This window comes from Cotesia glomerata, linkage group LG7 (genome assembly GCF_020080835.1).
Source record: "Cotesia glomerata isolate CgM1 linkage group LG7, MPM_Cglom_v2.3, whole genome shotgun sequence".
NCBI classification, from domain to species: Eukaryota; Metazoa; Arthropoda; class Insecta; order Hymenoptera; family Braconidae; genus Cotesia; species Cotesia glomerata.
The window spans coordinates 465,285-477,222 of NC_058164.1; the positions used below are offsets into that span (position 1 = coordinate 465,285).

The following is an 11,938-nucleotide window of genomic DNA, read 5'->3' on the forward strand; positions in this document are numbered from 1 at the left end:
ATCGGGATGCGTAGGTAAAACCTATGACGTCTAGTAAGAAGAGTTTCCTGTTGGTGATATACAAGAGAATGTAATTTATAGTGTACTTATATGTATACTTTATATATACTACTTAACACACTACTTTATATATTATATTAAAATTTTTTGTATCAATTTTGGATGGCCGCAAGGAGTTTCGACTTCATGGCCAATTAAATAAATAAATAAATAATAATAATAATGTATTGAAGAAAATAAGGACCCACTATCAAATTAGTACTAACAAAATTTGCTGCTGCCTTATATTCACTTATATGAGATTCGCAAAGCGCCTGTGAAAATAAAATATTCTAAAAGTGAGGTCAGTTGTTTTGTGTACTTAACTTGACAAAAAATATGAAGATATCTTGCAAAGTGTACAGTGATAAGGTATCTAGGGTCACAATATTTGTTTTTAACAATGGTGGAAATTCTTAAATTGAGTGACAATAGCGCTGGTTTATCCAACGGTTGCTACGCTAAATGCGTAGATAAGTTTTCTGACGTGGACTTTTTGTTTGGTTCTAAATTAGGTAGATTTTATATTGTTTGGAACATTGTATTATCAACCTAGTTCCATAAAAGGTAGCGTGGATTTTGCTTTGCAATGTAAAAAGTCTATTCATAATTTTTCCTCATTGAAATAAAATAATAACTCTGGTATAATTAAAATACTGGTTTATTTAGCACACAAGTTAAATATTGATAATTATCATAGTACCTTTAGGACAATAGTTTGTAAAGTATATCAAAAATAAGTTCAATTAATGTCTATGTATAAATTAATAAATAATAAACAACTTATAACTACTACTGGAACTTATTTTTAAACTATTATTAAGTCTCAGACATTTATATCACACATGTTATATAAATTACAACATAGTAATACTTGAAGTAAAGAGATCGTTTTACAGCAAGGACATGAGCAACTTAAATTCAAACTAAGTTTACCAATAATTTACTTGATTAAATTTTTTAAATACGATACAACTTGTTGGACTGGACCCACCTTTACCGAAGCTTTCGTGACGGCTGATTCCAAGTACAATTTAACCGCTTCGTAGCAAAAAAAGTACTGGAAGGGATTGAACAAGCTGTGGTACCTTTTTTGCCTAATATCGGACACTATGGACGGAATTGAAATGGTTTGAGTCTGATGAAACCTCGAAATGCTGATATCGACCACGCAATAGCAGGGGAGTCCTTCCCAGCCCGGCGTTACAGTGCACAACAATTGGCGGCGGCTGGGAGCGTTTGTGGCCATTCTGGAGCGAGTTTTCATGGAGTTCCCTCTGGCGTTGTCTGACCTCCAGGACGAAACTCACAAACTCTGACGGATTTTTGGGCACGTCGTGGTCTGGCCAAGCAGTAAAATTAAAGTGTGTCACCGTTTGCGTTGCTTTAGTCCCATCGGTCAGCACAAGGATTGATTTAACATAATGAGGGAACTTCTCAACGTTGGTGGTCGTAATTTGAAACTTCCCGAACCGGAACGAAGTTTTTTCCACGTCGCTCCAGTACGGGTAGCATTTTTCTTTTCCATTTTCTTTCTTTTGGGTCAGCATCACGATTATCTGGACTTGCTCCATCCACAGCATTCTGTAAAAATCGTAGCACGTGCTACGAGTCGGGGCTTCTCCGCAAATAAACTTCTTAGTGTGTTCAAAGCCGTCAATATAGTTAGCATTTATGTAGTTCCCTCCGTTCCGCTCCTTTGGCAGAATCACTCTCGAGTGATCGAAGCACACGGTGTGGGCGAACTGGTTCAAACTTCTGTTTTCTTTTTCGGCCGTAAAGGTGCCTTCTACTTTTTCACTGATAATCCTTTGATGTTCTGCATCGATAACTTCCTTGCAGTCGCTGCGATACATACGCGCCAGAAACTCTCCGTATTTCAGCTCTTCATGTGCCATTTTGTTTGTCGCCATTTTCACGTTATAAATTATGGTTTAATTTTTAGAAATAATATATAGAGGGCTCCGTCCTTCCTTCACAATGGTAAGCCAATAACTGTAATAATTTAATTAACCTCGCGAATACAAATCAGGAATATTTTCCGCATCGCTAATACCATTTTGCCTAGTTACCCATTGATGACGACAATCGAGTGTGGTTTTATAAAATGTAACTAAATATGGAATAACTACAATTGTTTCCAATAAAATTGATAATATTAAATTATTTCTATTTATGATGATGATTTAATGAACAAATAATTCCGCTACATGTTTTAGGACCGCCCGTGATGTGATAGATGATGAAATCTATACACGCGCGAGCCTTAATATAAAATTACAAATATTTTCCTGTTTGTTATATATTAGACGAATCACTTTACCGAAAAATTAGCGTTAAAAAACATTTTATATCAATTTAATTACAAGAATGTGATAAATTTGACCAATCATGTTACAGATAAATTAGCTTGAAATAGGTTTTATCTGAATTTAAAGAAAAATTATTAAGTCAAATTCAAGAGTCTATAAAATTAGTCATAAAACGCATGCAAATGGGCTTTTAAGATTATTTTGTTATTTTTTTATCATGAAAGTAGCGCTTCTTTAAAAACCAGTTTCTTAATGAAGATGAACGCGACTATCATCAGTTCTGCCATCAGTATGGGCACTGATTAATTTTATCGATTTATCAATGATTACAATTGTCAATGTTTCATTAAAATTTTGTATGTTATTAAAATGGAAAAATAGTAAAATTTTATATTAAATATAAACTATTTACCGCGAAAAATTATGTTTTGTTAAGGAGGCCAAAACTGTTTGTGATAATTAACTAAATTATACAAGTAACAACATTGATTAAGGCGTCTTACACGAAAAAATTTGATTATTTTGATTTAAAATAAGATAAAAAAAATTCAAATTTTCACCGCCTCTCTTATATACTACCGAGGATCGGGGGGACATACACCTCATGTTTTGTCATCTTTATTTGTTAAAAACACTACCTAGAATTTTACAAATTTATGACAGTGATATATTTTTATGCACTTATACATTATGCATTATTAAGTCAACGCAGACTGTATAATACAGTTTTTGAAAAAGAGGAGGTTGGAAAATAGCCGACTAAATGTATATAATTTTATAGTTACTGTGTAAGCTTGACAAATATTTAATTCTACTGAATGTTTTTGGCTAAAAATTTAACTGTATACTCTTGAAATATGTATAAATAAATGGTAAAAAGTTTAAAATTCTATCTCTTCATCAGCCTTTACAAAAAAAATGCTCAAAAATCAGGGCGTTAAACCAGAAGATCCCCTTAAGTCGGACAAAAATTAAATAAAACCTTTTATTTGTTTCGTAAGTGTAGTAGGTCCATGTAGGCTCATTTTTTCTTTCTGGTTTAAAAAAAATTGAGAGATTATGGTAGGGGGTGCGATTTCATAAAATAAAAACTCGAAAATAGCGGAAAATTTTAGTGATGACCTTTAAGATCACCAGTGAAAATGAGCTTCAAAAAGAAACGGTATACTTCCGTCTCTGTAGTATTTTGTAGGAGGATTCGATTATATCCGAACGTCCCCTGATTAATGATAATTAATAAATTAATAGCCATGTTTTATTAATTATTTGTAGATTGTCTAATAATAAGACCTATTAACTAACTAAAGGTCTGAAAGGTAATCATAAAATATATTTAACGGCGTATATAGTTTTTTTGTTTTAAAAAATGCATTCCGACGGACTTTTGCAATTTCTAAGTGCGCAAGATAATAACGGTGATAATTACTTCCACGAGGCCTGCCGAGATAACTCTTTGGATCACTTCGAACGGGTGGTGAAGTTTATAGAGTGCCCCATCCCAGCGATCCTGGCCAAAAGAAACTCAAGTGGAGAACAGTGTACGCACATCATAGTGAAGAGCCAAGAACACTATGTCGTGGAGATGATGAAGATCGTTGTGGACCTTGGTGCCGACATAAACGGCAAAGAAGCATTTAGTGGCTTCACTCCGCTTCATCTGTGTGCCAAGAAGAAAAATTATGAACTAGCCGAATGGCTTTGCCAGGTGTCATGGATTGATTTGGATGCCAGAAACCACAAGGGACACACAGCATGGCACATGGCCTATATAAACGACGACTTTAAAATGATGAGTATTTTAAGGAAGTCCAGAACGAATCCTAAATCTCCCAGTTTAAAAGCAAGTCAAAAGTGGAGTTACGACGCCGACTACTTAATCGGATTGTTGAGTGACCCTAAAACAGCTCCCTACCTTTTTTAACTCTAAAAGGTGAGTGGAAAAGCAAGTTTAAATATTATCAAACTGGGTTTTGTGGGATGTTTAAAATTCCCGATAAGAGCGATACGATGAAGCGGACAAACAGACTGAATTTTAACCAATAACCTTTTATCGCGATTGGAATGACCTATTGTGCATTGAGAGACAGTTTTATTAAGAGCGGTTTATAGATGATTTTCAAACGTGTTTTTTTCATGTATGTGATAAAATTTCGAAAAAAAAAACGCTTCGCTCTTCGATAGATAATTAAATTTTGGAAAATTTTCATTTATTTATGCATAAAATGCGTTTTAAGATTCCATTTGTTGTACAAGTATGACAGAGATACTTTCGTTTGTCCAATAGAGGGCGAGAGAGAGAAAAAATGTAAACCCTTTTTAAATACTAATAAACGCTTATTTGTATTTAGTAAAACACGTAAGGCTAACTAAAAGCAGGTTATAAATATACACATATATACATTGAATTACTTAAAGAAATTTTAATTTTTATTTGCGTTGAAAAATTGGCCACAATGCATCTAAATCCCTTTCTTTTGATAAAACATCTATTGGTTAATAGACACTCTTCACTGTTTAATAATTATTTTTTATTATTAATTTTTATTCACTATTAATAAACAATAACTCCGAATTTTACGCCTTGACTTCAGCATTAAAGATGGCTACCGTTAAAGCGAGACTGGCGGTGGTTTTAATAAATACATATTAGTATCTAATAAAATTTTATTACATACTAATAAAATTTTATTCACTGCAAAACAAATTATATTTATATGTAATTAATATTTTAAATTGAGAAGTAGTACTAACTCATAATTAAGCAAACCTTGATATCGTTGCATCAAGGTCGCAATGTCAGTTACGTAACGAAATTCAACGAAGTCGGTACTGAGCAGTCGAGTGATAAAACGGAGATGGAATATAAGAATTTTCTTGAAATGGTGAGTGAGACGAGCTGCTCGGGCGAAAACTACTTTCACGAAGCATGTAAACTTCGCTCATTGGATCTTCTTAAAAGGGCGGAAAAGTGGATGGATCAACCAATGGTTTCGCTGTTGACTGAAAGAAACTACAACGGTGAGCAATGCACTCATTTAATCGCCAAGTACAAAGATTCTGAAGCAAAGGAGATGATGTGGTACGTCTTGAAATTTGGGGCGGATATAAACGGCCAGGAATCGCTCAGTGGTTTCACTCCTCTGCACTTGTGTGTTTGGGAAAGGAATTACCAGCTCGCTGAATGGCTGTGTAAGAGACCAGACATCAATCTGGAGGCTATCAACTACGCCGGGCAGACTGCCTATCAACTTGCCATAGAACGAGACGACACTCAATTACAGCAGATGCTGAAAGCAGCCGGAGCTGAGTGCAAAGTTCCAAGTGATTTAAAAAGCTGTGTGGAACAGCTAAGTCTTCAAATATTGTAACCAACAGTTTATGTTTAGAAATCATAAGTTAATTTAGGTAGCTAGTTTTGTTTTAATATTTTACTATTGTTTTTTTGTGTTTGTTAAATTTTAAAGTTGGGATTAATTGTATTTTTAAATATCTTAAAGTAGACGTAAGTAGTTTTAAGCCCTTTTGTGGCAATCAAAAGCAACACCCTACCTCATTAAAATAGTTAAATTAATCAACGATGGTAGCTCAAATGTTGTTGTGTAGAAATAAAACAAATGATAAGCGGCAGGATGGCCGAGCGGGCTAAGTCATAATCCCGTTAGTTCGCTCGCACATCATGCCGTGAGGCGAGGGTTCGAGCCGCGACGGTTGTTCGAATAGTTCCAACACCAACCGTCGAGGGCCGCTCCGGTAGCCGAACTGTACTGGCATGGGTTTTCTCTGTGGTTTCCCCATCGCCACTATTCCAACAACCGATAGAAAGGGGGTGAAGAATAGGGTAAATACAGTACAGAAAGCACAAGTCGGTCCACAGCCGCAGTAATAATAATAAAGAGTTGAGTATATAAATGTGCGAAAAAATAAGGTTGATTATGTAGTGAAAATACAGGAGCGAAATGCGACAGCTACCATCTACCCAGCCTTGTAAAAATCAAGAACGGTATACAAGTAAAAATCGAAATAATAATAGATAAAACAAATGTTTTTTATTGTAATATATTTAATAATTAAACGTATAAAACTTAGTACGAATTTTATTTTTTAGACTGATAAACTTAGTTCTTTTAAACCGTGGCCGTATCTCAAAAGGACAGCCTTCTATACACCTTCCACGCAGCAGTTTTCTTTTACCAGATACTCTTGGCTGGAGCTCTAAACTAGGCTTGAACAGCAAATCTATCTCTAAATAATCTTCTTGTTTGAGCAGGTTGAATAATTGACGGTCTCTCCGGTGAAAATGTCGGTAATAAGCATCAAAAAGAAGATAGCTCGTACAGTCGGGACAGCGGTCTATCACCAACCAGAAGCTTTCCTCATCCATAGACAGGAAATACTGCAACGAAGATAGTCAATTTAAATAAGATAGGAATACATCGGTCACATATAAAGACAGCTATGCTGTTTTTACAGACATACCTCTAAAACAGAAATAGGTTTTCCTTCCTTTGTAGGTGTTTTAGTTGGCACGGTCCTCAAGAGCCAGACCGTTCTATTTACACAATTATTGGGATACATAGCAAAGAACGGATCATTCGGTTTTATCCAGTTAGGTCGCTCATCACGGTAAAACGTCATGTTTGTTTTTCCGTAAGTCTGAAATAAATAGTCACAATTAGGAGGTAACATACACCTAAGAGGCTAACACTTGTTTAATCTGCTTTGATGAATCATTAACACAGGACTTACCGCACAAAATCTTGTAACTCGTTGAACTTCCTCGAGGAAATGAACGTTTCTGTTCTATTGTTTCAATAAATATAACATCATTGGCATGTATACATGTAATTTATTTAACATGAAACTTCAGGCCTTCATCAGAGCAAATCAACGAACAATTTAATTAATTGGTGTGACGCACCACTGAAATAAACTCTCACTCAAATATATACCGTATGTACTCGCAGTAAGGTTTGTTTTTCACTGAAGAGTTGGCGTTCATTAGAATTTCGGTATCGGCGCTAATAATACTGTATAGTCTAGACCGTTGATAGTAATCGTAGTTAACTAGACTTTCGACTAATTCTATTCTCTTTATCATGGTCCGTTTTCAAATGCTTAATTGGTATCAAACGAGATTAAAAATGCCAGTCATGGAAACTGCATAAATGCAACACGAAACCAATTTGAAAGACAATTTTTTCCGCTGAATTTTATTATTTTCGATTACTACAAAATGTTTAGAGATTTGCGAAAAGATAGTTGATAGTTTTTAGTTTTGATATGCGTATATCCTATTGTAAGGCTGACATACAAATCAGTACGGTTTTAATCTATGAAGACAGATGTTTTCTTCAAAATTTTACAAGTGATTAGTCAATAAAATAATAGTTAAAAAAATACATTTTATAATTTTATTAATTGTTTAATTATATTAGTAGAAGATTTGGGAGGAGTATATATATATATATTAGGGTGGGTCAAAACAATCGCTTATTTTTTTTTTAACTTCTAACATTGAAAAGTTGGTTCTCAGGCACTTCTAGAAAATTATCACCAAATGTGAGCTCTTAATATTGATAGGAAGCTTATCCGCATCACAGTTTTATATTTTTTGTTAGTCTCTTATAAAAAAGATCATATCTCACTATTGGTCAATTTTTTAATCTAATCTTTATAGAGGTCGGGCGGGTAAGACGGAGAGGGCGGGTAAAATGAATAATTGTTTTAAATCGGTGGTCAGTCGATAGAAAAATTTTACACTGCAATATATCAATCTATTATGTAACTACACTTACCGTTATCGATAAAGCATTGGTTTTGCATACTTGTGAGATTTTTTTTTTACAAATATTGAAATTTAGGAAAAAAATTAAAATTTTAATCCGTAAATATACAGTGATTATTTTAATGTTGTTAAGAACGATGCAGATTTGATTTTTTTCTTCATATTCGGCACGCGGTTGATATTTTTACGACGATTGTTTTAATTAAAATTATTTTGATGCCATTGAAATATGTTATTTTTATAATCGATTAAAATAATAAAATTTCAATAATTTCAATGAAATTTCAATATTCTTGGTTCAAAAGTTACGTTGAGACAAAACCAAATAAATTCAGATTCAAACGCAAAATCCTGTGAGTTTTGCGTTTGGAGATGGAGGTAATATTCACTGTGAAATTCCGGAATGTAAAAATTAAGCGATTATTCGTTGTTCGTTGTGTAAGGAGTCATTTTATTATTTTAATCGATTATAAAAATAACATATTTCAATGGCATCAAAATCGGAGCTGGAAACCTGGGAACCTTTCCTTGTAAGTAATAAAAACGGACGTATCATTCTCTTTGTCCAAAAGCTTCATTACATTTATGAATAGGGTAAAAATAGTTAAAAACTATTATTCTAGCAATATAAGCTAAAATTTTTATGAAAATATCTACAATTCATGAATTTAATGGATATATTAGAAAAATATTGAAATCAGAAAGCATTGGGGTTCGGTTACGAATATCTTTTAAACGGTTGCAGTAATCAATTTAACATATCAGAGCTTTTTTGTAGAGCGTTAAATTTCCTACAAAATTATGGCATATTCATTTGACAACTATTATTTTCCAATGTGGTAGGAAATTTAAAAAAACAAATTTTTTTTTTATAAATTTTTTGAACTTTGACCTTGGATATCTTTGAAATGGTTAGTGTAATCGCTTACATATATCGAATATTTTTTGTAGATCATTTAAATTTTCTACAAAAACATGTATAAAGATTTGATTAAAAATTGATCAATAGTGAGATATGATCTTTTTTATAAGAGACTAACAAAAAATATAAAACTATGACGCGGATAAGCTTCCTATCAATATTAAGAGCTCAAATTTGATGAGAATTTTCTAGAAGTGCCTGGGAACCAACTTTTCAATGTTAGAAGTTAAAAAAAAATAATCGATTTTTTTGACCCACCCTAATATATATATATATATGTATATACTCCTCCCATGTAGACTACTAATATAATGTACTATTTAAAAAAAAACATTTTTATTAAAAGTATATGACGACACTGAGAGTCAACTGCATTTTTGGGTGACCTTCAAAAATTGCCTGACTTTTTAACCTTAGAAGATAAGCGGGGAAACGCACATGTTTACTCTAAATATTGCCGATAACAACGAAGCAAATAAAGTAGGGAAAACGCTCACTGGGTTTTACCAAAAATTTAATGTATTACTTATCGGCTGGTTTCCGATAAAGTACGCGTATAAATATCGCTCTATCCCGCTTTAACTATCATTCCCAAAACCGATTTTCACGAAGTCAGTACTGAATACTCAATTGAAGAAAAAGTGATAAAGATGGAGTCTAACACGTTTCTTGAAATGCTGAGCGCCAGGAATTCTTCGGGTGGAAACTACTTCCACGAAGCATGTCAAGCTGGCTCATTAGATCTTCTTATGAGGGCAAAAATGTGGATGGATCAACCAATCCCATCGATCTTGACTACAAGAAACTACAATGGTGAGCAATGCTCCCATATCATCGTGAAGAACAAGAATAATTATGCACAAAAGATGATGGACATCGTCTTGAAGCTCGGGGCTGACATAAACGGCCGGGAAAGCCTCGTTGGTTTCACTCCTCTGCATTTGTGTGTCTGGAAAAGGAATTACGAGCTCGCCGAATGGCTGTGCAGGGCACCAGGCATCGATCTCGAGACTACTAACTACGCCGGGCAGACTGTCTATCAACTTGCCTTAGAACGAGACGACAATCAAATGATGGAGATAATCAAAAGGGCCGGAACCAAGTGCGAATCTTAGAAATTGAGAAAACGTGATAAGTGATAAGGAACAATGTTGTGTGAAAAAGCTGAGCTCAAAGAGGCTATACTTAACAGTTTACATTTAGAAATCGTAAGTTAATCTAGGCAGCTAATTTTACGGTTGTGATCCATGCAAACGGTTGTTTCATTATTTGAATATTTGTTATGTTTTATTATTGCTTTTTTTATGTTTGTTAAAGATTAAAATTGTAACTTATTATCTTTTTTAATTTTTAAAAATAAGTGTCAGCACTTTTTTGCTCTCTAAAGGATCTCCATGACTTACCAAAGCAATTGGATTTTTCATAGATAATAGCTCGAATATTTTTAATGCGTACAGTGTTTTAAAAAAATAAAACAAATGTTCCTTTATCGTAATTAATTTAATACATATGTTGTAATATAACTGACTTATTTAATTCTTCACGACCTTGTTACCGTCGAACAAATTAATCATCCGCTTACAACGTAGCAGTTCTCTGCTACTAAAAAGTCCTGACTGGTTCTCCGAATTACACTCAAATAACATGTCTATATCTAAATCATTTTCTTGGACGGCCGCGTTGGCTGATTGAACATCTTTCCTCCGCCAGCGCCGCATATGCGCCTCAAAAATAATATAGGCCGTACAATCGGGACAGCGGTTTATCGCCGACCAGAAATTTTCCTCATTTATAGACAGGAAATACTGCAATGAAGATTGTTAACTTGAATTTAAAACGCAAAGGCCAGATTCTAAGATTTAAAGATAGTTATGTATCTAAAGAAGACATACCTTCAAAATAGTCATAGGATTTTCACTCTCTATGGGTTCTGCAATTGACAGATTCCTTAAGAGCCAGACTGCTATTGTTTTCTTTATGCAATTTTGGGGAAACATAGCATAGAAAGGATCATTCGGTTTTGTTTCGGTAGGTCGCTTACCACTGTAAGATGCCATGTTTGTCTTAAATTAAGCCTGAAATAAATAGTTGCAATTAGTTGGGAGGTAACAAATAACTAAGAAGTATAGAATTTTTATTATAATTTAATAAAATATTGGCACAGTATTTAGAATTTGTTAGGGGTACTTACTTCACAAATACACTTTTACTCGTCTAGTTTTCACGGTGCAATGAGCGCTTCTGTTTATTTTCAAAATTGAAGACATTATTTGCATTTATGCACGCTATTATGTAAATATGGTTCTACAAAGACCACCTGAAAAACATGTGTATAAATAGTTCCATAAGTTTATGGAACAAATTAATTAAATGAATTGTCATTCAAATCTGTACCGTATGCACTGACAATAAGGATTATTTTTCACTAAAAATTACGGACTTAATTTTAATTGCAAAATAGCTAAAGGCGTCATACAACCTTAATCAACCGCTAAATTTGTATTATTGCGAAACCCAATAAGATAATTTTGAAGCGCATCGAACAGGGACCGATTTCAAAATTATTTACAAACAATTTTGTCCGCTAAATGTTTTTATTTTTGGCTATAAAAATTATTTTACATTTGAACGAAAATAGTTGGGCTTAAATTTGAAATTTCGACATGGAGATCTATACTAGTAAGCCCGCCATACAAATCAGTAGGATTTTGTACCAAGTCTAACTGTAAAGTACGCGAACTGGAAATTAAGGGACTTAGAAAAAAGGCGTCAGCGAAATCGTGGGAGAAAGCTGTTATTTTATAAAAATAGCACAGAATTTATAGAGCAATCTCATTGGTTACAATAGTGATATCTATAAAGCATTAAAAGTGAATAAAA

At 33.7% G+C, this 11,938-nt stretch overlaps 4 protein-coding genes and 1 pseudogene across 4 annotated transcripts; 3 read left to right on the forward strand and 2 right to left on the reverse strand.

The window, feature by feature from the left end:
- Positions 1-866: 866 nt before the first annotated feature.
- Positions 867-2,286, reverse strand: LOC123268251 (annotated as a pseudogene).
- Positions 2,287-3,717: 1,431 nt separating this feature from the next.
- LOC123268942 (NF-kappa-B inhibitor cactus-like) lies at positions 3,718-4,272 on the forward strand. Its single transcript, XM_044734405.1, has one exon. It carries the CDS (start codon positions 3,718-3,720, stop codon positions 4,270-4,272), a length of 555 nt encoding a protein of 184 aa, XP_044590340.1.
- Positions 4,273-5,140: 868 nt separating this feature from the next.
- LOC123268253 (NF-kappa-B inhibitor cactus-like) lies at positions 5,141-7,766 on the forward strand. Its single transcript, XM_044733181.1, has one exon. The coding sequence runs from the start codon at positions 5,207-5,209 to the stop codon at positions 5,717-5,719; it is 513 nt and encodes a 170-aa protein (XP_044589116.1). The 5' UTR covers positions 5,141-5,206; the 3' UTR covers positions 5,720-7,766.
- Positions 7,767-9,619: 1,853 nt separating this feature from the next.
- Positions 9,620-10,587, forward strand: LOC123268255 (NF-kappa-B inhibitor cactus-like). The gene has a single exon (XM_044733182.1). It carries the CDS (start codon positions 9,709-9,711, stop codon positions 10,171-10,173), a length of 465 nt encoding a protein of 154 aa, XP_044589117.1. The 5' UTR covers positions 9,620-9,708; the 3' UTR covers positions 10,174-10,587.
- Positions 10,540-11,171, reverse strand: LOC123268256. The gene is made up of 2 exons (XM_044733183.1): positions 10,951-11,171; positions 10,540-10,863 (listed from the first exon to the last, which is right to left on the reverse strand). The coding sequence occupies exons 1-2, from the start codon at positions 11,113-11,115 to the stop codon at positions 10,591-10,593; spliced, it is 438 nt and encodes a 145-aa protein (XP_044589118.1). The 5' UTR covers positions 11,116-11,171; the 3' UTR covers positions 10,540-10,590.
- Between the last annotated feature and the right edge of the window lie 767 nt (positions 11,172-11,938).

Bases quoted from the DNA above. Each gene is read 5' to 3' on its own strand.
- LOC123268942 (XM_044734405.1), top strand. From the start codon at position 3,718: ATGCATTCCGACGGACTTTTGCAATTTCTAAGTGCGCAAGATAATAAC.
- LOC123268253 (XM_044733181.1), top strand. From the start codon at position 5,207: ATGGAATATAAGAATTTTCTTGAAATGGTGAGTGAGACGAGCTGCTCG.
- LOC123268255 (XM_044733182.1), top strand. From the start codon at position 9,709: ATGGAGTCTAACACGTTTCTTGAAATGCTGAGCGCCAGGAATTCTTCG.
- LOC123268256 (XM_044733183.1), bottom strand. From the start codon at position 11,115: ATGGCATCTTACAGTGGTAAGCGACCTACCGAAACAAAACCGAATGAT. The intron at 10,864-10,950 runs GTATGTCTTCTT...TCTTCATTGCAG, and splicing joins ATCCTATGACTATTTTGAAG to TATTTCCTGTCTATAAATGA.